Source organism: Callorhinchus milii, unplaced genomic scaffold, assembly GCF_018977255.1.
Source record: "Callorhinchus milii isolate IMCB2004 unplaced genomic scaffold, IMCB_Cmil_1.0 Scaffold26, whole genome shotgun sequence".
Classification (NCBI taxonomy): domain Eukaryota; kingdom Metazoa; phylum Chordata; class Chondrichthyes; order Chimaeriformes; family Callorhinchidae; genus Callorhinchus; species Callorhinchus milii.
The window spans coordinates 5,578,058-5,605,567 of NW_024704767.1; the positions used below are offsets into that span (position 1 = coordinate 5,578,058).

General features: G+C 39.6%; 1 protein-coding gene across 1 annotated transcript in view; it reads right to left on the reverse strand.

Moving 5' to 3' along the window:
- adamts17 (ADAM metallopeptidase with thrombospondin type 1 motif, 17) overlaps nucleotides 1-27,510 on the reverse strand; it is a 115,823-nt gene that overhangs the window by 18,997 nt on the left and 69,316 nt on the right. The window contains exons 13-20 of the mRNA XM_042344091.1: nucleotides 26,690-26,856; nucleotides 22,651-22,778; nucleotides 17,912-18,032; nucleotides 10,529-10,609; nucleotides 7,077-7,234; nucleotides 5,140-5,299; nucleotides 3,201-3,336; nucleotides 443-647 (exon numbers count right to left, since the gene is read on the reverse strand). Of these exons, the coding sequence (XP_042200025.1) occupies nucleotides 443-647; nucleotides 3,201-3,336; nucleotides 5,140-5,299; nucleotides 7,077-7,234; nucleotides 10,529-10,609; nucleotides 17,912-18,032; nucleotides 22,651-22,778; nucleotides 26,690-26,856 (1,156 nt within the window). The remainder of the gene's footprint in view (nucleotides 1-442; nucleotides 648-3,200; nucleotides 3,337-5,139; nucleotides 5,300-7,076; nucleotides 7,235-10,528; nucleotides 10,610-17,911; nucleotides 18,033-22,650; nucleotides 22,779-26,689; nucleotides 26,857-27,510) is intronic.

Consider the following 27,510-nt stretch of genomic DNA (forward strand, 5'->3'; position numbering starts at 1 on the left):
ACCCACCCTCCCCAACATAGCATAGTTAAATGTAAGCTACCCCTGCACCTTTCCCCTTCTTAGTTTGAAACTGTGAGCCACTCTTACTGATTTCAAATACATTAGCATTTTTAAAAAAAAAATCTTTTGTAATCTGGGGGGAAAAAAGCATCATTAATATTTTCTCCAGTGCAAAAATGCCCACTTGCTGCAATCTCTCCTTGTAGCTCCGATGCCCAATCCTGCAGATCAACTTGATTGTCAGTCACAGCATGCTCTGCACCTTCAGGAAGGAACAAGCTGACTGATTCATTTAGGTGAGATTTAATGTGTATGAGGACATGCTAAAATACACCACTAGATCCATCCATGTAGAGTTTGATTTTAGAAATTCCTGAAGAATTCAATATCAATTACCCAGCCTCTAAATTTAGACAGACGTTTTGCAGTTGAAGAAATGTACCTTAGACCAGTTTGAGGCTTCCCACACAGTCAAACAGTCACGACCTTCGCAGCCTTGTATTGTAGATGGCTTGCGACCGAGACAGTAGAGATTTCTTGTGTTGACATGTGTGCCATTTTGCAGCTGATAGACACAGGTCACATTGCGGATCTGAGATCCCTTCCCGCAGGTGCTGGAGCATGGAGTCCAACTTCCTGCTACCCACCTGCCAAAACAAACCCATTCCATAAGTATCACAACCCTCCTGAGAATGATAAATTCAGAATACAATTACATTTACTTGGCACCTTTCATATTTGGGAGGGCGCCTCGTTTCAAAGCGATTCATGCAGCTGAGAACACTATGGAACCCTTCTGCTTCACATTCCGACCGAAGATAAAGGAAGGGGCTTTGGCATTTGTACTACGTTTTGTCATTAATAAGCGTTAATGACCTTCTTGCTTGTTCTTTTGTGAAGAACAAAGGGTTTGGGTGATTCATCCAAATGCATAGTGGGTCTGATTTAGTTGGAAAGGCAAGAGAAGAAAATTCTGGCCAATAGTGTCAAGCACCATTTCATTCATATCGTGGAGCCCAGGACCTTTTGCAAAGTTAGAGCATTCTACCCATGTTAAATTATAAGAGGGGGAAATTAAACAGTTAGAAGAGGTATTGAAAGCCAAGTGTTTGACAGCTGTACACAATACAGTTCACAGATGCAATAGAGAAATGCTGCCAACCCCACCATTATACACAACCAGGTTCTCATTAAATTGCAGAGCAAAACCCAGCACAATTTCAAATCAGTTCCTGGCAGTATATGAGCTAATGATTCAGTTCAAAGTAAAGAAGAAAAAGCTTTGTGTAACATTTTATTGTTTCATGAAGCTTATATAACAACAAGTTAGATCATTTCCCTGCTATAAAAGGTCTACGACTCAGTAAGAAATACAAAATCAGCACTTCAATTCCTCAAGTACAAATGAGCGTAAAGACTGCTTCAATTTATGGTCTAGAGGCTTGTTACAAATCTCAGGGCCAACCAGGGCTGATGAAGCCTGCAGCAAACGAAACCTCATCTTTTGCCAATTTTCCCTTCTAATGCTAATCTAACATCTGTTAAACAGTGGCTTTCCACATTGAGTTGCATTCGCGGCATTCTTTGCAATCCCATAAATGAATGTCTCGACAAATAGAGCCGTGGACAAAGAGGCAGGGAAATAAAGGATTGAAAGACGTTGTCCAAAGGCACAGTCGATATTTTTGGAGGTTGTTGAACACAAGGAAGGAGGTAGCAAATGATGTGGTTCTGAAGAAGAGTTCCAAAGGACAGGGCATGCTGACTTAAGAATCAATAGATAGAATGTAACAAGAAATCTGGTGCTAGAGAAGTTTGCATGAAACTGTGGAAGGATTTTAAGCCCAGGTCAAGTATCTTAAACATATTCCTTTGAGGTACTGGGAGCCAATCCAACTTGGCCAGAATGGGATTTAGTGGTATGTGGGATGAACTAGGCTGTAAAGATCTCGATAAGCTGAAGCGTCTTAAGAGTGAAGATGGGGAGGCCAGCGCGGAGGAGATTGGAAAAGTATGGGTGCTAGTAACAGTGGATGTGAGGTAAGAGGATAAGTAAGCAACGTTTCATGGTAGAAGGCGGTGATATTGGCAATGGACTGAATGTGATTCCAGTTAATATGGAATAATACCATCTTCCCAAAGGTTGGCTGCTTTATTCATGAAGTAATTGAACAAAAATATTTATGTGATGGAAACTGTCCTGAGAAATCCACAATATAATTTCAGGGTGCCTGAACTTAGTAATGATTTAGTTTCACATCTTGTTACTTCTTTATCCTAAGCATCTTGAGAATCAGTCTGTGTTAATCACCCAGAAAGAGTACAACATTAATCAGTGGACATCAAACAGAAAATAAATCTTATTTTCATTTACATAGGCCATATGTCGATCTGAAATTCTTAATCTTGCAGCCAGTCAACCAGCTTATAAAAGCGACAAGAATCTCAATGAGGAAAAGAAAGCATTAATCATTTGCAGGTGAAAAAACACTTTGATGCTTCTGTGGCAGCAACACACTATTCAGGTTTCACCAAAAAACAGGATAAATATGATACTAAATAGACATAAACCCAGAACAATACTTTCAAGTACACCAAGGCAGCAAGCCTTGATGCCACAGGTTCAGGGTTGTGAAGGCCAATTTTAGCATAGACAGCAGGATAATTTTTTTTTGCACTTCAGTGTAAATCAACAGCTGGAATGGTTCATTAAGAATGGATGGTAGAGGCCAGGGCATTGGACTAATTTAAGAAATAATTTAATGCATATTGTATGGTCAATATTCTGGAAGGATGGGATCAAGTGGGCCACAGGGCCTTCCTCTCTGATCTTTCCTTGTGATCTTGGGAAATTTTACGCACAAGTTCAGTCCAAATCAAATGATCAAGGCTCAATAATAAATGAAAGAGGGATGAATCAGCTAGAGAGACGAAACAACTGTAGAAAAAATGTAAAAGAAAAGAATATTAATATCTCCATTCAGAGAATGATCATTCCAACATTTATCTGAGTCAACTGGGATTTCAAATTTTTAATGCTTAACATGATCTATCATCACTTGCTAGCAGTTCCTGCTCTATTACGAAGCTGAGTTTTTCAATCATCCAGCCAGGCCTCTGTTCAGTAGCTGGTGGAATTCCTGTACACAGTGATTACAGATCAGCAAACAGATCTCTCTTCAGATCAAAGAGATTCTTACCGTGACTGGCATGGATGCATATTGCACTTCCTGACCTGTGGCTCAGGACGGGTCATGTGTTGGCAGTCACTGTCATTCACCACTGCCAATGTCTTGTTTACAATTTTAGTGCAGGAGACAACAGTTCTGCGTTGTCCTAAAAACAAGGAACATGGTATTAAGAGGCAGAAATTATCCCCGGGGCATTTCAGACCTGAAATACATTCCTAATGAAGGGAACACATCTCCTGAGAGGAGACTAAAACACAAACCACTGAACCAGACTTCACAGCTTCCAAAACATAGTGTTCGAGTTGCGACTGGATTGATTTCACTCTTTCAATTTTCCTGACGCAGCCTCAGGCAGGGGGAATCATTGTTCGAAAAATATATTTCTATCCCTGGACAAGATCCGGCATTTATGCAGCACAGCAAACAATGCCACTGTGACATTGCTTCTAATACAAAACAGTTATTGAACTGAAGTAGACTGGCTCATAAACTCTTTCTTAGCCAACTTCGTGAACTTCATTGAAATGTAAATGGTATCAAAATTTAATTTAAAAAAATCCTTACATTTGATATTGCGCTTTTTCACATCTTCTAGATGTCTCAAAGCGCTTCACAGAATAGACCATATAGTGAATTGACTGTATATTTGTGGGCGAAACACAATAGCCAATTACGCACAGCAGTGTTCCACAAACAGTCACGGATTGAAGTGACTGATTTTATTATTGTTTTTTTTTGAAGGATTAGGATGTGGAGTAAGGAAGCTTGCCCAAGGTTTTACCCTCCCGGAAATCGAACCCACATCTCTCGCTTGTGAGGCAAGTACTCTAACCGCTGAGCTACAGGACTCCTGTTGGAGGAGGACATGTCTAAAAAGAAATTCTGGGCGTGATGCTTACGTGAAGGCGTTTCAGTGCATACAACACGCGTTGCAGAAAACAAAACGAGGAACTCGTACAACTGGTAGTATCCTTCATGTGGCACTTTCATTACACTGATTTATACACAGCTTTACTTAGGGAAGCTGTGGTAGGGGAATGTTGAACACACAACTATGAGGGCCGATTGCTAAATAGGGGAGGATGGACACCAGGCATTCATGCAGAATGGGAAATGTTCCCAGATTTGTGAGTTCACACTGGCTAAACTTTGCATGAGTCACCATGCGTCTGATGCCAAAATATTCTGTTTTAGAGTTAACTTGAGATAATTACATTCTGCTAGAAAAAAAGGTCCCAAATATGTAATATACTGGAATTTTCAATTCTAAAAACAAACTACTCTACTGAAAATATCCAGAATGCCACTTTGTTGACATTGAATTTAATCCTACGATATTAAAAAAAATCATTCTATTGCTGTTTGATCCTTAGATCAAGGAGGGTCTTGCTCACTAACATATGTAACTGTCTTCTCTTTATGCACACCTTTAATATTTTATCATTATTGCGTCTGGCACTGCAGGAGTAAATGCATTCCTCAATGGTATCAGTGTACTCACAGAATGGTTTAATTCAACCAAAGATTTTCTGCACAAATTTGCCGAGATACTGAGATGATTAGATTCTGATGTTAACCTGATCCTCGCGTCAATCAAAAAAGAGAAATCGCAGCGCTAACTGCAATTTATCATTTGCTCATTAAATGTGCCATGTAACATCAATGTTGGGAATAAACAAAAATGGGGCACCAAGAACAGGCTCTGTGGGTTGAACTTTTCCAACCTTTTATGGGCCAGGAAACACGATCTCAACTTCAGCAAATAAAATGACTCCACTTTCTCCATCAAGCCAAACTGGCAATGCACTGGTGTCTGAGATAACGGTGCTTAGCTACCTATTTTAAATTACAATACAATTACATTTACATAGCACCTTTCAAGTTGGATGGACATCTCAAAGCACTTTCAAACTATTTTAATGGCAGAAATCCAACACACAAACTGTACCTCCTCCGCATTGTACACTGCAGGCCTCCCAGCCAGTATTTGTCCACAAGTAAAGGGGCTCCAGTTGCTTTTCCACCTCGCTCTTGTTTTCCAAGGAACTATTCACAGAGATTGTGTATTCATAGTGGATTCCATAACTTTGATCGTGAAACAGTAGCACCTATTGAATGGAATGCAATGAAATTCTGTGAGGATGATATCTGTGGCTTGTTAGCGGAGATGGAGATGAGCAGAACAATTGTGGCATCAGATACTCAACCTCATACATGGAAATGCGAGTACTGAATCCAACAACAAATAGATATATTTGCAGATACAGGCACCGTTGAAAAGTGCCTCAGGACCACTGAATGCAACCATTTTGAAGTTAAAAGTACTTATTGCTTGGATCTAGAAAGTACTCTCATGACCAGAAAGGTTGCAAATTTGAATCTCAATCTGTGCTGAATTGCTGAAGTATTCAGCCAGGGTATTTCAATTGACTTCAGTGCCTTTGGTTTAAAGATGAGGGGAAAATCAGCCAGTGTTTCTGCTCATTATCACTGACACACACTCTCCTGCTAGAAGGCGGACATTGCTTGGATGTTGAGTGAAGTCAGGATCAGTTGTCATCTCCCTCCTATGGTCGAAATGTCTACCAACACTCACTTGTCAAGGCTCAGACACAAATAATGATCACCTGGTCAGGATATAGCTGATCTCTCAGCATCTCAAATTACTCTTGTCACAGCTGTAATTGCTGGGAAGGATACCAGTGCATCTGAGGTCTAATCTCATTAACAAAGAGAAACGACCTTTAAAACTCAATGCCAGGCTAGCATGACCTACCTTGTACAAGCATGAGATCCACTGACAGAGCTGCCAGTCTGTAATTCATAGGGATAAAACATAACTGATGTGGATTATGCCTGCTGGAATTGTAAAAGAACTTTGAATTACCTACCTCAGTGCTAACATATTAACCAACAAAATGAGCCCCACATACCCAGGTCCGTGCAAAACCAATTTGGAGCAATTTTCCTGTCGTGTCTAATTGTTGAATTGACTTAATAAAAATACATTCTGTTATGGCTACATTGAAGCTACTGAAGATTATTGAGAAGACAGCTTTTCATCTGTAACCTGAATACATCATTTAAATAACAAGTATTTACTTAACTTACTTTTAACATCTGCCTTGTAATGCTATTCCAAGAGCGTACATGGTTTAGGCCATTTGTAACCAATTAGGAAGAGCATGATACTGAATGTAATGCTTTAACTTTTATTGCTTCAGCAGGTTTCTTAAAATTAAAACTGTTCACTTTATAGTGATGAAAGTCTTCGCTCGATACACAACTGCCTGTTAAAGTGGCTGTGTCTAAATGGTTTACTGCATGACCAGCCAGTCACACATTAATAGATGCCCAATATGTCTCTGAAGAGTTTAACAGTTTAACTAGTTATTGTTTTCCACCTCCAGGATGTCTGCGGTCTGTTAATAACACATTAACAAGGTATTCTTGTAAACAGTGGTAGAAGCCAGGCCATTGTTGTTATTGAAGAAATAGCTTGATAATATAATAATCCTTGCTTTTTATATACTGCGCCTTAATAAGTCTTCGAAACGTTTCAAAGCGCTTCACAGAATATACTACAAGGTGAACTGAATATTTTGTGGGCGAAACATGGACAGCCAATTACGCACAAAAGTGTCCCACAAATAATCGTGGATTGAAGTGACCATTTTTAAATTTTTTTGTTGAAGAAATTATTACTCCCGGAAAAGTGATCCACCGATCGACTAGCAACCGGATTCCTACTTACTGCTAGGTAAACAGAGGAGTGTGGAGTAAGGAAACTTGCCCAACATTTCATCCTGCTGGGAATCAAACCTGGGTCTCTCACTTGTGAGGCAAGTACTCTAACCACTGATTTCAATAAGATCAAAAAGTTACCATTAAGTGAAGTGGTGTTTTGGTTGGTCCCTTGGCAGACATCTTTTCCCACAGTCCCCTTCGCACATAGCGGACAATAGTGCCTGCGATCTGAAACTCCCCTGGTAGCTCGATCTTCCAGTCGCTGTTGATGGATTGCTTTGTAGAATCCTTTAAAGCTAGTGGAATACAAACATCAAACAAGAGTCATTTTAAAACATTACGGACAAACATTTTTCTCTCTCATTCTGAGAGGAACCCGCAGACTTAGAGAAATATTTAACAGCTGCTTTTCAAATGTTTATTTTCTTCTGAGGAAGCTTTCATTGGGTTTCAAACGTCTTGAAGTCTGGGTGTGTGGACGATTGCCAGGCCAGTACTTGGAACTTTTTTTGTTGCAAGCAAGAACCACAACCAAAATTGATGAAAAGTGAAGCAGGAATACAGCCCATATTTTGCCCTAGACCGTCATCTGGTTGCACTGTTCCAATGCCAATTGGCTACTGCTCCAGACAGAGTTACACAACTTTTCTTAGAACCTGACACGTTGGCTAATTACACTGTTCACCAAGTTACTTCAATAATAAGTGGGTGGGAGGACACAGATACAGCTTCCTCCACACGCACACACACACACAGCCAGATAGCTGCTTTGGGAAATAAAGTGATACTTTCAAATGAATTGATAGGAAATTAAATTTGCAGCTGCTGAAGAAAGACTGAACTGCGACATCTGTGGTGAGAATCAGCCCAAACTAGCTTTTCAAACTAGCTATTCGGACTGGCTGGCTGGGTGGGTGGGGAAAGGTGGGGGTGGAATTGAGTTCATAAAAATCTACAATGTGCACTCTGATTTGCGTAAATACCTGTACACTTTTCAGCTGAATGCCAAAGATGCCGATTGAAAGAAAAACTATTTATTTTCATTCCTGTTTTTCCTAACTAGATCCTACAATGAAATGCAGATAAGAGTTGGTCGCAAGCGACAGAGTGAAGGGATGGAAGCTGTAGCCATGCTTTCTTGCACGAACAAGTCTCAATCTCAACGGGCTGTCACATGTCAAACTCTGGCACTTTGCAACAGAAATGGGGAGGAGGAGTGGGGGGAATTGTCCAGCTTCCAGAGACTGACTTCACAGCAATGCTGGCTGGTTGGTAATTTAATACAGTTGAACAGAATCAAGTCATCAGATATTGAAGGTTCTGCAAAAGCACACACATTTGTGGACTCCCTCAAACTGAACCTCAATACATCTAGGCATTCAGAGTTGAGGTATATTGCCTGTCCAGCAGAACAGGAGGAGACCATGTGAAACATTGAATGGGCCTGCCTCCTTGTGTGAGCATCAGTCACATTCGCCATGGGTCAATTTCATCACAAATCTACCAAATGGATAGCGACCTCAAATGGATAAGCTTTTGGCAAGTTGCTGGAAATTAAAATCTTATGTTCAGATTTTTATATGAACTCGCCTGGTAAATTATTCACTTCCATTTCTTTAAGTACAATCCTTCCAAACCACAAGCTTCCTCTAGCACAGACCCATTAAGACAGTTATTAAGAGTCTCAGTGGCTGAGAAGCATTTTAGTGGATGAAGTGTGTGCACAGCATATTTATGTAGCTAGTCCTAGGTGTGTGACTGCAATTCAGGTAATGAGAAAATACAATTACCCTTCACCTGTTTGACTGCAACACATACAAAAAAAGGAATGCAATGAGGTCTTGCATCTAGTACATGTCAAATGGATTACAAATATCGGGAGACCATTGGCTGTGTGTTTTGGGATTGCACCAAATGCCATTGATAGCTAATATGTCCCCCTAGGTCACCTTGAATATCTAACCACAAATATTAATGAAATATTCTAAAATACCTAAATCGTTTTAAACAATGAATAAAATAATTAAAATACATCCACTTCAACCAAGATCACAGCCCCACCAGACTTTGCATAACCTTAGCTCCCTGAGCATTTTGGTAGCTGTTAGTCATCTTGAAGGAGGTGCAGGTTCAAGTCCTTATATATATGGTTCCCTCATTACAGACATACAAACTACATAATATATTACAAACTTGTAATGCAAACAGACATTGTTACACTGCACAATTCCATTATTTGTTAGGTTAGAAATTGTCTCAATAAAATGGATTGGCAACAATCAACTGCAAAAATCAGTCCTTGCCGACAAATTTCTAACTAGACTGAGAGGATTTTGACTGCTGGACATTTGGACTATTTTAGGAAGATATAAAGTGCTGGTTTCATGGTATATTCTATTACATGATGTTTTGCCTTCACAGTTTCAAAATAATCAAGGAATAGTATCACAAACAAAAACAGAAGTTGCTGGGAACATTCAGCAGGTCAGGCAGCATCTATGGAGAAAGGAAAGCGAGTCAACGTTTCGGGTCCACAAACCTTTGTCAGAACTGGAGTATGTTGGGAGGGAGAGGCTTTTAAAGGCTAACAGAGAGGTGGTAGGCAGGGCAAGGAAGACAAAGGAGAAAATAGGGTGAAGGACAGGGGATGATGGGTTAAAGAGGTGTTAATGATGCAAACCAAAGGTGGGGATTGCAATAAAACAATCCCATGCAGTATTTTGTGTTTTGTTTTTAAGGAATAGTATCCTTACTGGTACTTTAAGGTAATGGCATAAACCACCAAAAACGTCTGAAAAGAACTGCTGTACGTAATCTGATATTTTATACTGCATTTGTGAGGGTAGCAAATTTAATACTGCTAAAAGTATTTCTGACTATAAAAAATATTAATGCTAAACTAGAAGCAGAGATTTGAAGACATTTGTGAAACAAAACGACACATCATGTTCATGAAATGGAGTACCTCACTACTGGATTCATTGGGGCTGTATACAGTGGTTCATTCTCTGTTAGTATTGATCTTAGCAGTGATTCAACACTTCTATGCATCACCAGCATTATTCCCAAGGATACTCATTAACCAATACTGAAAGTTAAACTCCTATGCGTTCAAGTATTGCACAGAAATTCCACCTAATCTTAACAAATAAGATTGTTATCACACAAAACTGACCAAAGTTCTTAAACTCAGGCTTAATTTGGATTTTTCTTTTCTTTCAAGGACTGCGGAAATCTGCCTGCCAAATGAAGGCAGAATTCAAAATATTTTCACAATTCTGCGTAGACTTCAATTTTAAAGACAAAATGATCTCATAGGGTAAAGAGTAAGTGAAATTTCAGGCTGGCTGAGAGGTCAAGTGAGTTTAGATAGGATGTCCTACTGTGTCTGAAACTTGGTTCAATCTAATGAGCAAATACAATGATTTTACTTTATCGCATGCTAATAATCAGATTAATAAACAGAAATGTGTAATTCATTATATAACAGGATACAGGACGTCTGTTCTGTTTCTTGGGCAGGCACGACAGAAGAAAAACAACCCGCATGCCAAGCAAACCACCAAACGACAGTAAATCAGTATTATTACCCAAAAAGCTGTGGGCTGGCTTGTCCTCCACCACCCGGATTCGCCTTGCTCCTGCAGGGATTACAGCTGCTTCTATGTAACCTGTGGCAACAAGGGTTACATAGATGAGGAGGGTTTTTCAAGAAAAGGCACAGCACTCACTCCACAGCTTCCTTTCCATGGCCTCAGCCAATGCATCACCCCACTCCAGTTTTTAAGTAAACAAATAGGGCCAAGTTTCGTCCAAGTGAAGGAGCACGGAATGGTAAGAATGTTGGATACTCATCAATACAGGGCTAGACTGCAATACAGGGCCCAGAATTCTCTCAAAACCTACAATTAGATATTGTCGGCGGAGACAATAGTCTGCAAAAGGCAAGGTTTAACTCAAAAGTTTTTTTTTAAAAATCAGCCTGCATTCTTTGAATTTTTCATACACCTTTTAAAGTTTACTCTTCTGGTACTCAAGCTTACACAGTTCATTTTACCACATACAAGGAGGGTCCTTTATAGTGAACCTGAACAGTTTCTTCCCTCTTATCAGGTTTGTTTTCCTCACCTCTTATGATGCCCTGCTTAATGTTTGTTCTTAAATCTTCTAGTAACGTTGTGTTGAGAAGAGAAGAATTTGAATGATCTTATCGAGGTTAAGTATGTAGATAAACCCTAATAATACATTTTGCAGAGTTAAAAACTCTGCACCAAGTTAGTGACATAATATTGCTTTGGAGGATTCATAAGTCTTTTATATTTTAGCTATGATCTTGCCCTTGGAATGAATCACTGTAACAGTAGTTTAATGCACCCCAAAGGAGACACTAGACTTATGTTGGCATAGAACCACAATGCATAAATTGACTGATACTGTTTGAACATCCATAATGAAAACACTGGGTTACCAAATTACATTTGTAACCCAATATCAAGCAAAAGAAATTGACTTTTTTTTAAAAAAGAGGCAATTCAAGCACAATCTTTGCAAATTCTACACAATTGGGTGGAATGCTTGGATCTGCATCTCACGGATCGCTTTACTGGATGAAAGGTCCAGGCATCTGGGCAGAGTTTAATCTCTTGGATTATGTGAAGGAAGTTGTGCTGCTTATGGTCTCAAGACAATTTATTATTGACAATTCTTTGCTGCTTGCATCTAGCATGAATAATAGTGCAGACTTGAAACTGAATACATTAACTGTGTTGTTTTTGAAACTCAATGCTTCATGAATTTTATTCAAATAATTAGGAAGCTATATAAAAAAAACTCAGATGAATAAAGTATTGAAGCAACAGAGTCAAGTTATTGTTACTCAGTGAAGCGTCTTCGACAGGGAATTTGTAGTGTTATATTTGATTACTTTCAATTGGTACTTGAGCATTAAATTGATCGTATTTTTTTTAATGAAACAATACCAGTGCTTTTGCCTGTGCTCCAGACAAATGACAGATGACTAGCCAAGGCTGCTCTACAAGAGAATCTACTAATGAAAAGGATTAAAAGATAAACTAACACTCAGCCAAGCCAAGGATGGAGTAGCACTTTCGACCACTGTTGGAAGCGTGCCTGAATAAGGTATCAATGATCGTCATTTCAATTTCATATTTGAACAGATCTAAGCAATTTTCATTTCAGGCCTGGATGCACTTTGATCTTTCAATTAGAAATTTAAATACTCACTTCCCATCACTAGTTATATACTTAACTAGTGCTGCTAATCATACAGTCAGGAATTAACATGTATTTAACTCATTGCCTTCTATCATACATATTTCACTTTTGGGCATCTCACCCTATCAATCATCCTCTCACCTGGTTTCCAACACCTATGCCAGACTTTACACAATATTTCTTTCTAAGTCCGTGAGTTTTGCTAAATTTACCATGACTGCTCCGTGACTTTTGACAGACTGTGTTAAAAAATACTTCTGAGGGTGTTACAAAGATGCTTTCACTGCATTTAACAGTCAGTTAGAAACCCTTCCAAAGATGGAGGCAGCGAAATAACACAATGCCAAGCAACCTGTAATGAGCTGCAATAGCCCTCAGGTCAAAGCAAAGTCGCGAATGCTGCAGAATTAACATTTCAGATACAGCAGGCACCTTTGTTAGACATAACAGCTGAATTTGAGAAGATTAGGTTTAACGCACTGTTTTTCGTTTTGTGGAGGATATTCTAAAGTAATATCCAGTGCAATGGTGTTTAATGCAAAAGTAAGAGCAAAAAGCTGCACTGCAGGTTTTCACACTGTCACATTCTTCACTGAGCAAGATATCTATCATAGCGACCCTTATTGCTGGAACAACGACTGAACATGAGTGACGGAAGTGATTAGTTACACAGAATTCCAATCTTACCCACACAAAAAAAATCAGTTTGTGAGAAAAATTAGTCTATGATGATTGCTTTTTAAAAAAAAACCATTAGGACTGGAAGATGATAAGCTGAACATTTTGGAACTGTAACATCTATGATGAATCATTTCTCAAAGCCATTGATTTTTATGTCTTTGAATCGCTCCACCACTTAAGCATTTCAGTGTACCTTGCAATTTTGCACATTTGGTTTAAATAGTCATTGATCGTAGGCTGGGCTGTCAAGAGGTTCATTAGGGGCAACTGACAAATCACACTCTGTTGCTTAAAACTTAGTGTCAGCCTGGCTCAGTTAGTAGCACTCTCACCTCGGAGATTGCTTGTTCAACCCCATCAGCGCCTTGGGACGTCCTCCTGACGTGAAAGGCACTATACAAATATAATTCTGTGTGTGGGAAATTTGAGCTCACAAACTAGGCTGACAGTCCTGGAGGTGTGCCACATTATTGGAGGTGCATCCTGTGAAGCGCTTTGAGATGTCCTCTTGGAATGAAAGGTGCAATATCAAATGTAAGAATTGTTACTTATTATTAAATCCATGAACGTGCACTGACCATGTACATTTAGTAACGAAGATTGAAAAGGAGAGGAAAAAGATAAATAGCAAATAAATGATTAAGTATCACCACGTTTTAGTTTTAAAGCCCATTTATTTTAGGAGGAAGACTGAGAGGAGGTAAGAAGTTTCCCAGTCTTGAAGTCTTGGGAAATAAAATGACAGAGCAAGAGATTCTAAAGTTGATGCAAACACAAAGAAAATGTAGGTTGGAGGAAGAATAGAGACAAGAAGGCTCGAGAGTAGGTGAGAGTGGCTATTTCAGAGAAGCAATGAGCAAATTTATTAAATACCTAATTAAGCGAACACACAAATCAGTCCTGGATCTATCCGTGCTCCTGGCAAGTCCCACAAAGACTCTGTCCTTGAACACTAATTTGTTGCCTGAATAACTGTAAAAAGCACTTTGGTAAATTTTAACCAAATTTGACAAGGGTACTCCTTTCAGATGGCAAACCAAGCAGCAATACAAGGTCCCAAACCAACAGGCAGTGCCAGGTGTGATTACACCTCGATTGGACATTTTCTTTCAAAATCAAATCCTGAACTTTAATTACATTGAAATCAGTACCCAAGAGCTCTGATAGCAAAAGTGGCATTAAATTCTACAAGTCACAGTTCAATGCAGAGGTCATTTCAGCTCATTTCTTTGAAGAAGTTGGCGGTGTGAACATTCGATGGAGAGCAGCATATTAATACAGTGGAAATGTGGCATGCAGAGGAGTGCACTGCATCTTAACACATCTGGTCATTTCGTGCTCTCTATAATATAGAGGACAAATAATCTAGATGGAAGTGGGTGCAGTCGATGAGGTGGCAATGCTGTTTACAGGCACCTAACGCAAACTTGCTGCATCTGAACAGCACAATGTAAGAGGTAGCCAATTCTAAAGTGCGGTCATAATCCAGAGGAGTATTTATATAGTGGTTAAAAAAAACATTTATTTTCCGGAGCCAGAGAAGTAAGGTAAGCCATAGTTTAAGAAACATCAAGCACTGCTCCAAGGATTTAACAATGCAAACTATCTCAGCGGGATAATACATTCTGGCTGCCTTGAATGTCTGTTGGCTTTAGCTGCTTGTAGATTGTGTCCACATTAATCTTAAGTGTTTTATTATGGATACAACTCCGACACCTGATTCAGATGAACAGTCGCATTTCTAATAAATATTAAAGCAAAATTGGAGATCATTTCCCTCCAAGGCCATAATTTGACATGCTCGCACTTGCAGTGATAGTTATTATGTATTTAGACAATTCTATTTGGTGTGCAGTGATACATTGTATATTTAATAATCCCACTACAAAAAACATTTTCTTTTAGCTGTAAAACACACTTATAAACTCAGCACTAGCTCCCTTTGAAACGCATCACCAACAAGTGCTTCTAATGCAGCAGATACAAAATGCCCATACATCAAATTTCTGTACTTCTTGCGGGATCAAAGTTGGCATCAAAACTCATCAACCAATAACACCTGTGATTTGAATGTTAATGAATTTCTACAGCAATACTGATGTTCTTACTCTGCCGAGCTGACATTGCCAAACATCATAAATTACAGGATGATAGTGACTCTCCATTAAAATTACAAGACTCTTCTCTCAATGATGTACTTTCCAATTTCAAGTCAATTTCACTCATTTAAAATCAGCCAGCCACCCACTCAGCCTGAATTAGGGTTGCTACTAATTACTTTTGTACGTTTTTATTTTCTCCCCACACTCCCCTTGACGACTCTTGATCACCCCCGCTCTCCTGTACAGATTTACCTTTGACTGGTAGCTGCAAACCATTGTCATACATTACCATTTTAATCCAAAGGGCTATGAGCAGTGACTGGAGGAACTGGGAAGTTTTCCGCTGGAACAAAGAGGGTTGAGGGGTGACCTGATAGAGGTCTTTAAAATTATCAGGGGTTTTGATAAGAGTCAATAGGGAGAAATTATTTCCACTGTTCGGTGAGTGAGTAACTGTCCATATATGGCAAAATCCAAACTGGCCTTCGAAAGGCGACTAGATATCTTAAGAAAGATACCTTAAAAAGAAAGGACAGGTAATTGTGACGGAAACGGTTGCTCTTGGGGGAGCTGTATCTGGTACAGATACAATTAGCCTTCTTCTGTGCCATAAATTTTCAATGGTTCTATGTTTGTTCAAAGCTAAAGTATCTAAATTTTGTCTAAGTAAACTCAACGCTGCTTCCCTCAAGCAACTATTGAGCAAAATGTTTTGATTTTTTTTCAGGCAAAATAGAACACACTTTGAGAAATTATAATTGGTGTTTTGACTAACATTTACTTAGACAGCTATTTTACAATACAAACGTTTTGTGGTAAAGTGATCATTCAAATCAACTGCAATCCGCAGTGCAGTGTATTAATAACACAACTATTGGTAGACAAAAGTGACAATTCGCTCTAATGTGTCTTCTATTGGTAGCTTCAGTAAAACTACTTAGTGTTACTTTTCTAATTTAGTTAAACTAGCAGACAGTTACAAATCACCAAGCCCTGCAAGTATGGATTATTCATTAAAAATATGAATTCACATTCTTGACACGTAAGCTACATTTATATTCCTGCTCCTGTTCTGCCTCCACAACCTTGGCTCTGTCTTTCCCTGCAATTACTGTCCTATAGAAAAAATGCTGCTGAATTAATGATATTATCTTTTCATAATGTTTAAACACTGTCTAAAAATGACTACCGGGATCTTACATTTTTCTGCTTAAAGTATTCATTTTAACATAAACTTACTGGATATCAGTCAATGTTAGAAGTCAACTAATGTTCAATCAGATATTTCTGCAGATATGGATCTAATATTAACCAGCTGTGGGGCCGAAAAGCTATAGTTCACAATTGGTTTAATAATAGCTAAATAGATCATTTACCTCTCAGCTTTTGTGGGACATTGCTGCATGTAAATTGGCTCCTGGGGTCATCTACAAATATGCGAACAGTGCACTTAACAACAAATCGTATAAAGCATTTTGAGACATTCCAATGTGATAAGACACAATGTCAAATGCAAGAATTATCATCATTATTATTATTAATGATTATTATTATTAGTGGCTCAGATTTGCTAATGTGAAAATCTGCCAGTAATCAACAGTAGATCACTATCAACTCGTGGGAACCCTGTGACCTACTTATAACAACAATGTGCATTTATATAGCACCCTTCACGCAAGGCAGGGTCTTGGAGTGATTAACAGTGCCGGAGTTTGATGCCGAGCTGGAGGGATACTATTATTACATAATAATTAATACTTAATAATAATCTGAACATGTGATATAGAAAAGTCCAACAAACAACCAGTTTTATCTGGGAGATTGTTGTCCCAGACACTGGGAGAAACTCCCTTCTCTTTTTGAATGTGCAATAGGATTGCAAATGTCCACCTGAACAGGTAGACGGAATCTGGGTTTATCGTCTGATCCAAATAATGGCAATTCTGAACAATACAGTGCTCCCCCAGCATTATATTAGAATAGACATGTGGATTCTAAGTCCTGATGTGAAGTTTGAACCCACCACCCGGGCTTTGGAGGAGTGCTCCCGTTACAGGCAGAATGGGTGAATCCTGTTGTCAACTGATGCTTTTCACCCATTGACATCTAAATTTACGTATACTGTTGGTGTTGCAATCTTCCAGCTATTTCAGCTGTAAACAATTTACAACCAGCGTGTATCTGAGAAATTGCCAATTTTTACAAATGGGAACACTGGGAATGCTATTTAGTTGGCAGCACTGAAAGCTTGGGTTTAGCATTATTTGAGTAAATTTCTGGCATGATGTTGTCCAAGTCAGAGCAATTATTTACTCAGATACTCCAAAAGCAAACTGACATGATCAGGTTTAACCACCGAGCGCTCAATCGGTCTTAAACTTTACAGAACACAGCCCTAAATTATCTTAGTTATCAGAACCATTTTATAATTCAGAGGTTGATAAAAAATGGAAACAAAAAATCCCATTGTCTTATAATAAAGACAAAAGTTAATCTATCAAATTCATCTAATTTCATGCAAAAAATTCCAATTGGGAATGCAGCTAAATTAAATTGCTTGCGAAAGAGAAAGGCTTCAATTTAAAGGGAAAATTAGATTACAAAGGGATGACTATTTAGCTGAATTATTATGACATTTCTCAGGTCATTCTTTAAAAGAACGTACAGAAATCCAAATGCAGGATTCAAAGGGTTAAGGCTGTACAGTAGTAATTACCATTGTAGCAAAATATGTAGTTTTGTTTTCATTAAAAACAACACAATTGTTAGCTTTGTGGTTTGCCAAAGAAACCTTTTCCAAGCAGCCTGCAGCACATTCCCATTCGATCCCAGCCAAATAATGTTTATCCAAATGCATTGCACCTCATGGGGCTCACGACATAGCAACTTCAAGCTAAATTCGCAGACACAATAGGAAAGGTCAACCACATGGGTCTTCTCTTTGTTTGTCCTTACCCATTCCTTTGGTTTGGTTGAAATCTCCTTTTATTATCTTGCAGGATTTGCCGTCACCACTGCACACCCCACAGCGATCTTCTTTAGCCACTGAGCCAATGATTCCATCACAGCCAATTTTCTGTTAATAATAAACAGGTGTCTCCATTATTGGCCAGAATTCACTACAAACAGCCTCTTCGATTTGCTTCACTCACAAAGCAGGAAAAAAAAGAAAGCCGAATATTGTGGTGGTCCCTTAGCCCAAGAATAACATTGCTTCACTCTCCCACTGACATTAATTCTTAGCTCAACAGAATATCATGAAGCAAGCACAATTTGTAAGAATGATTTTCCTTTTGCAAAGTACTAACTAGAACGACTTGAATGCTTTTCAGACTAACTTATTGATTTTATAATGGGCTAAAATAAGTGGCTTGCTGGTTCGTTAAAAAAACGGCGAAATTTCTTCTTGAATGGACTTTAGTGGGTGAAAATCATCTAAAGTATCAGACGCACACAATGATGCTGCTGTAAAATAAACCAATATACAGGCTGTGTAGGCAGGATAATCCAATCCATCACGTAACTCAATGGAAACATTATAAAATTAAATGTTTTTCCTAATGAGCTAGTCCTCACCATCACTCAGTTCTCCAAGGACTAATGATGACAGACCAAGCCTGGCTCCTTAGCAAGGCCTGGAGGAACAGATCAGTCACTGGAGATTGGGAGTCTTCCTACTCAGCTCCTGTTAACCCTGCAAGCCAAAGCCCTAACAGATAGGGTGGTCCTTGCCAGACAAGAAGCGGGAAACTTGCCAGTGTTCGCAATTTTAGCTGTTTCTGTCTTTGCTCGCTTGCTACACAATTAGCAGCACAATCACTTTCCCCTCCAAATAAAAGCAAAATAATTGGCTCTCACCATTGTTCATCCTGTTCAAGTGATCAGTTTATGAGACTAACAACAACAAATTACATTTATATAGCGCCTTTCATGTTGTGAGGCTGTCCCAAGGAGCTGGCACCAACTCCAAACAGTGAGACTGAAAATCAGTTAGGACTGTAGTTGGTAATTAGAACCTTATACACATACCAGCCATCCCTTCACCTTCTGCCGTGGCCCAGTCCTGTTTAAGGCTTGTGGAAAATAGTCTGATCACATGACCTCAGGTTGGACAACGACATCTATGGGTGGACCCTGACCCCTTTGCTCTGATACCCTAATTCTCTGTTAAGCATTTATTTTTGCTTTCTTACATTAAAATGCAATTTGGCGTATATTTTACTATTGTATTAAAGTTATCCACAGCCATATTGCAGGTGTCTTTTCCACAGGCGCTGCAGTAGAGTGTAGCGATGGATCTGTTACATTTTAGTATTGTAGGCTCTTGAACAGGAAATAACTCCCAACAGTACAGTTAGAGAACTTGCCCACCCTTTTAACCGTGTATCTGGAGAAAGCAGCTTGAATACACCACTCGGGTGGGTGTATCATGGAATAGGATAATGTGGGTTAAAACTGCGATATTTCTGAATATATTCCATCATTGAGAAACAAGGATAAAATGCATCTTACAAATATTTCTCTGCCACAAAATATATAGTCAATTCACTTTACAGTATATTTTGTGAAGCACTTTGAGACGTCTCGAAGACATGATAAGGCACTGTATCAAAAGCAAGTATTATTATTATATATTATATTATAGGGCACTTGTAGCATTCTCTTTGTTGTTGCAATCCTGGCTGCCTAGGAATAACATCCAAACGATTGACAAGCCTCCTCCCCGACCCACCCACCCACCCAAAAAAAGACAACACTTTACAGGGACGGGGAGCCTTAGCTCTGCAAACATTAGCTGTGGGGCCAGCAGAGATGGCACCTACTTTACAGCGCTCATGATAAACGTTTTCTAAATCTTCCCAGACTAAACTAATTTGAGCTGAATCAATTCTACACCACACATAATGTTTGGAGGCAAAAATCCATTATCATCCAGCTACAGCTAAAGCTCCACTGGGACAGAGCAGTACAGAGTATTAGGTTGCTTTCTCATAGTATTCACCCACTTATCTCATGGAATGAGATTTACTTTTTATATTAGAGAGCAGACAAAAGGTCAATATTGCACAGGTACTTTAATAAAATAAGGATGTAATATGCCATTCGCTACAAATCATAAAAAACTGAGTACAGCTCAAAGTAAAATGGGTGAAAATTATTGGGAATTGAAACAGAGGGATGCATCCACTGAGCCTGGCATTCTGTCCTAAAACAGTGATCTTAAATTTAAAAAAAGACTGCCGCATCCTCTTTACAAGAGACATAAGGTACTCCAAGCACATCTTGGGAATAACTAGTCTGCTTCGAAGAAACAAGATTAAGCACTTGATCCGACCAAGTACTGCACAACAATCAATCACATACTTAACCTGAGTCAAGAACGGGCCTGCACTGAGACACATAGATATTGTAATAACTTAATCTCTTTCACTTTCACTCACATAGGGCCACAGAGCTGGTGCACAATGGAGTGCAGTAATCTATATATGAGCAGTGGGGTAAGGCAAGGGGTTAACGAGGACGTTTCACACTTGTTACTTGCTGAAGAAAGGTAAAAAGACAAATTAAATAGATAATCTATTAGTCTGTAATGCTCAATGTGATCAGATAGCTATAGGTAAAGCCATTTATTCTTCTCTCTCCACACCCATAAATTATGCACATTTTTGCATGTTGTTATGATATACAAAGCAGCATTAAACCAGTGCCACATTTACTTTTAAAACACGTGGATGAACTGGACACCAGTTTGCGAGCCAGCCAGATCGAAACTGGAGTTTAGGAAGAAATTCTTTACACAGCGGTGGTAAGAACGTAGAACTCACTGCTGGAATATGTGGTTGAATTGGAAAGTATCCTATTTGAGAGGGGAATAGGGGGGAAGGATTAGGAGGAGGGAATAGGAGGGCTCGTGTAGGGGTAAAAACAAAGAGCCAATTGCCCTGTTTCTGTACTGTAGAGTGCTACATAATTCTTTGATGCTTATTGTCCTTCAGATTTTCTTGTTCAGCCACCATTGGCCTTGCTATTCAGTGCACGTCTGATCCATCTGCATCTTTCCCTGCAATCTCCAGATAAACTCTGCTCTCTACATTCTTGCATCCTTAAATGCTAACTCAGGATGAGTGATCTCCCTGCTTAGAACCATGGGTGGAACTTCCGTATCTACACAGAATTAAAGGTAACTGCACCAGTGAAGCATTCAACAACACTTAACTTGACAAGACTGCACACTACCTGTGCAGATATTCAGTGGAACAGAATCTGTCAGTTTTGTCTTCATTAACAGTGAATAATGAGGGTGGTGGTGGGGAAAGAGGCTCATGTACATACAGTTTCATACAGCATCCTCCCTGAGACCAGGATTTGAATCCAGAAAGACAGGGAATGAAAGACATCTCTCCCTCCCTTGCACCAACTATAACTATATTAGGTGGGCTTGTACGTTCTTAGCTCAGCTCCCAGGTGGACATGGCTCCACAGGGTAAAATTACCCACAATTGTCCATTTGTATAAAATGTCAAACAAACTTAATTCAGATCTTTTTCGATCTCCTTGGTCAGGCAATAACATCCACCCACACGAAGGAAAGGTGAACCTTTCCCAGAGACTGAACAAACCCTTATTCTGTCACAGGGAAGCTTTCTGCTTCTGCTGTCGGGGTTTTAATGAAATAAGCTTCAACCCACACCATTCCCAGCAGCAGCACTCACCGCCACAACAGGAGCTTCCTTGGTAAATAAAGTGCTGCTCTTAATCAGCTAAATAAGTAAGAAACACCATTTGTAACTTAAAGCAAGTAAATGTAGTGCTGCATTTGCAGAAGGGAAGGTGCATTATTATTATATTACTGAAGTCCAAACTTTTTATCTCAGATCTTTTATCTCAAGGTTATTTCTTTGAGCAGTACGGTACAGGTGGCAGCTCTATTTACACCTGTTCCAGAAACATCCTGTAAATATCAATATTCCATCAAATGGTTTCAGTAAGAGAGTAAGTTGTTCCACTGAAGCATTTAACTCTGCTTTTCTTAGACAGCTGGCAGGAGATATAGAACATGTGTCTGTATTAACACCGTAAAAGAAAAATGCCCTCTCACTATTCACAACAGATTGTTTCCATCCCAGAACCATATCACGCAATTTAGATGACAGAAGGTGACTTGCTCATCATACAATCAGCGTATTAAAGGATTTCATATGGTATAGCTCACCTCTTCTGCAAAACAACACTGGTTATATACGAAACCTACACTGTACGTGAAGAAGTGAGGCCTTAATTAAACAACAAAAAAAAAAATTACATTTGTATAGCGATTTTCACGTCGGGAGGACATCCCACATTTTGAAGGATGTTCCTGACATCCCATATCTTAAAGGTTATTCCTGAGTGTGAAGTCAGGGGTGATTTGAAGACCTGGAAGTGCTGACTGGCAGCCATTTTTAGCATGCTCTGTTATGAGTTGTCACAGGTATGGACACACACCACAATGGAACAAGGTTCGGCTGCAGCTATAATTTAGACCAATAACAAACTTTATTCCAAGATGCCTTCTCTGTGTTGACATCAGATGGATCAGCCAGTATCATGGGCAACAAAACAATAAGATATGGTACTCAACTTTCCAAAGCCAAAGAGTAACATGGGTGCTGTTAACAACTGCCAGCAAAACATTCTTTGGATGTGACACTCACCTGGCATTTACCATTCACACACAGGTCAGTCTCATAGGGTCCACAAGGAGTTCCATCAAGGACTCGTTGAGTTACCAGGATTGTGGATTCTTTTCCAAAAGCAGAGCAAAACAAGGCACACGGCTTGTCTGAAACAGAAACAGGCTGCTCTGATTAGCACAGGCACGCTATGAGGATAAGTGCTTCCTGGATATACAAACAAAGAGAAAAGTGCAACTGGGAGAATAAATAAATTACAATGGGGACAAAATTTACAGTAAATACGCTTTGAAATTCTTCGCCTCCTCTGACCTCTCAATAATGGTAGCAGATAAAAATAACGCAAGCCTATAAATCTTGGTTTCCCAGTCGTTAGGTTGCTGTTTTAGAAACGGGAACAGACATAGTGGAGAATGGAATAGAGGGGTATAACAGAGGGGTACAGGAGAGTGAGAGCTCATGTGGATTATAAGCACTGGCATGGACTAGTTGAGCCAAATAGCCTATTTCTATGCTGTATCACTCGATGTAACTAACTGTCAGATGTTATAGACTTATTCAGCACATTTGTCACCTTACTGACTGTCGATTTAGTTAGGACATTATCCTGTAAAGCAGTATAGAACGGCCTAAATCCGACATCCTAGATTCCAATTCAGGCCCACCAAAAAGCTTCATGAATCAGCCTGGACCACGAATGGAGTCTGCCGGGTAATTTGTGGAAATTCTTCTCTGTTGTCCACGTCTGCCCAATTTTTCTTGTTCTGCAAGGAATACCGTTCTCGCTCAATAGTGAACTCAATGGCTTGGCTCGTGCTTTGTGCAGCGGATGCCTTCAAAAGAGAAAAGCAAACAAGCAACCTCATATTTTCACTAAATTGAAAAGGAAAAAACGAAAATCTCAAATCCTCGGTCCAAGTAAAGTATACTTGAGGACTTTGAAAATTGGAATATTGAAATTGCTCAGATCATCTGAACATAAACACAAGGAAGGTGGGAGTAGTTAAACAAACAGAAGATGTCCTTCAGGCCAGCCTGGTTTATCCCGGATTATTTTTTGTCCCACAACTGTTCTATGTAGTTCCTGTTACAACCGAGTTCATAACTCTGTCCAGCCTCTCCACAAGCATTCTCTGCATGGGCAGCAGCTGTGGGTGAAACGGTTTTGACACTTGGAAAAGCTTGGTGCTGGAAAATAAGCTATTCATGTAAACACATTCAGAGACCGGCACCACTACGAAACAAATCTGACATCCAATTCTGTGGTTAATGGTGAAAGAATTTTTGTTGGCTCCTAAGACATGGTTTCAGACAGCTTAGTAGCTAGAAAATTAATGTGGTTTGCCATGAAATGTATGACCCAGTAAACTGTTTTGTATTACATGTAATGGCCAAAAATGCCATCATATGGAGATGCATTTTTTCCGATCTCTCTTTGCCAATTTCCTCCTCTCCTCAATGAGTTCGACTTCTTTTCCTTCCACTTGGATTGAGTTCCACACGCATCAGGCACTATCATATACCTCCCCTCACGATCACATGTGAGTTACAATGTGCGTGAAGTTGTGGGCTATTCAGCAAAGGTGATGGGGGGCGCATGAAAGACAAAATGTGAGACCGTGTTCACTGCTTGTAGTGAAACTAAATACAAATGAACAATAACTGTAAATAATTAGTGACAGACCATATGGAGATACACAGCAGTAATCGTTTCCAAAGTCGTTCTGATAACATGCAGCGCAAATGCAAACTGTTGCCAATTTGTTGCAGAAAGGTGCCAAGGGCACGGTTTCAGCTCTGCGGAAACAGGAAAACATTCAGCACCAAAACCTGATTAATGTTTTTGAAATTCAATGCTGCGTCCACACCTACGCTGCGCCTTTGCCATTAAATTGGCTGCTTTTCGCAGAGGGCAGATGTGGATTGTACTGAGCTCGTTTAGCCACGGGATCATTGAAAATTTCGGGTTGTTCAACAGGCAACACGAGAACTTTATTCTCGTGCTGCATGATTTTGATAGCACTCTTTATTGGGATAAGTTGGAATCAGCACAAGACATGTTACACCTTACAGAGTCAATTAAAGGATCATTAACAAGTTATTAGAGAGTCAATTGCATGTACAAATATTACAACCAATCCAGGTCACAACTTATACTCAGAGGGAAAACAGAAACAAAAACAGAAGTCGCTGGGAACGCTCAGCAGGTCAAGCAATATCTATGGAGAAAGGAAAGTGAGTCAACATTTTGGATTCACGACCCTTCGTCAGAACTGGGCATGTTATACTCTGAGGGCATTGTTAGCAGCAATTTTGCAGTTTGTAACGTACAACCTGTTGTCCCTTAGCTTTGCGTTGATTCAAGTGTATCCAAATGAAGGTCAATACCAGGATCAGACAGCAGTTTGCAAATAAAGGTCATCTGCAGAATTAATGAGCAGTTCATATCGCCCTGGTCCTTATGCAGCATCTATCATATGGAACAGTTTTATGTGTCTTTTCAAATCCAGATAAATAACATCCACTATCCCTTCCCTAACCACTAGGCCTGTATCTTCCTTAAAGAAATACAATAACTTTGTTGTGATCACCTCTGCCTTCAAGAGACCTGCTAACGCACCAACACGTCCCATTCAAGATGATCCCTTGTATGTTCACTCATCGTCATTTTAGACAATCAATGTGGGAATTATTGGACTGTCGTTGGATGGCTCATCCCTAGCCCCTTTTTCTTAAAGATAGGAGGCACATTTGCGTGTTCCCAAAGGTGGGATTCCCCCCTCTCCCTAGACGAGTGAACTCTCAAAAATATCCGACAGGGTACAATCACCTCCAATTTTCTTCAGAATCCTGAAAGTATGTCAGTGCCTTGAGCCACATCTCCTTCGTGTTTCTGCAACAATTTCAATAAATCATCTCTTGTGATATTGGTGGGTGTCTACACTCACTGTGAAACTCGTCTGTCTTTAGTTCCCTCCAAGTCCCGAGAATGTACACGTTACCGCTTACAGCTATATTGTCCAGGTGCAGCAGGCTTGTGTTATTCCACGTGGTACTGATAGTATTTTTCTCAATAATCATTAGTATTATTCCTGGCTGGTTTAGCACGTGCAGCAAAGTTACTTCTTTGACATAAAGCATCATTGCAAGAGCCTAACAAAAAGTTTAACTTCAGGCCATATGGATGGAATCCAAAATAAAATCAAACCAGTGCAAGATTCAAAGGGGAACATTAATCTGAAATGTTCATACATTCTGCAGATGGTCTTTGTTTACAAAAAGTGCTGTGTGATTTTGATAGCACTCTTCATTGGGATAAGTTGGAATCAGCACAAGACATGTTACACCTTACAGGCTGTTAAATTACTGCCACCCCCAGAATATAACAGGACAAACCCATAAATCAGCAATCAGATAATACAGCTTCAAGCCAGACAGATTTCTTCAGAAAGTGAACACGTGCAAACAGAAATCATACAGTGCCTGGAAGTAAGTTAAGGTGGAATTTGCATTTTCGGCATATGCCAATGGGTAAATGTAATGAAAATTTAATGCTGACTGGGAACTGTCAACAAAGCTCCAGGACACTCAGTGACTTCAAAGCTAGCGTAAAATGCCTAAATGTTTAGCTTCAACCTTGCGAATGTGCTCCAGTTTTGCTCTTCTCTCTTCCCTCTCCAAGCCACTTCATATTTCTTTATAATGTCTTGTTTTGTGGGTTTTGTTTGCGCCATCATTATACTGGGGTGAACTTCTATGAGCACGAGTAAACATTGTAATGGGACTACCCATTGTTAATGTAACAAGAAGAACAAGGTCTCTTGTTACGTAGAGCAAGGGCATTAATAGCAAGACAGAAAGTACTTTGTCAGAAAAAGTGGGAGCAACCCACTTGAAGAATATTAAACGTAATGTTGGAATAATCTGATAGTTTTACAAGGTCAAGGGATTACCTAGATAGCCACTTGCACATTAAAGCAAATGGAACCAATAGAGAAAGACTGGCTCTTATATTTGATTGATCAATATACTTTCAATCAATGAAAATAGATTTGTTTACCGTCGTTGAGCACTGCTGTCCAGTGCTTTCTCTTCTTATGACCTTGTCTGTCTTGAGACTGGCATTGTTGATCTCTGAAACTGGACATGCCTTTCGTGCAGGGCGAGTTTTCACAGACTATATGCTCCACACTGGTTCTCTCGCAACTCTTTCCTCCAGGCCCAGGGCTAGTCAATACAAAGCACCATCAAACCGGTTATTAGATGGAGCCACATAAATCACACAATTACATTGATTCCCTCTTTTTCAATCTAAAGTCAGCTATTACACATTTCAGAATGCAATCTGCACACGAGAGATCCAACTTAGAATCTTCTCAATGCTTCTTGTGAATAAGTTTTTTCTATTTCATTTCAAGTATCGGTGGCAATTAAAGAAGGTTATTTCGGTGCTTTTTAAGAGCATTCCGAGCATCTGAACCTTTACTTCGCTTTATTAAATGTTTAGCAATGGGCAAAGCAGCAATTTTGCTGCTACAAACAGTGTCAGCAACCCTGGATTGGGGAGGGGAAAACTCAGCCAGAGATTCTAATCACATTCTGATAGCATTCCTGATCACAATCTAGAGATCACATGCTGGAAAGTGTATGTACTGCTGACATTGGGTGAGGCCAGGATTAGCCTCAGTTATGTTATTCCTCCCCCCTCCCCTGTTGAATTGATTGACTCCCATAACTGTTGAAAGATCACACATGGAAAATGGCTACTTGGGAGCAGGACTGGGTACCCATACAATCATTACTTTAGAAGGGAAAAGGAATCAATCCAAATCAGGAAAGGACAAGAGGAGAAAATTGGAGGCGAAAAATTGGCCCAATTAT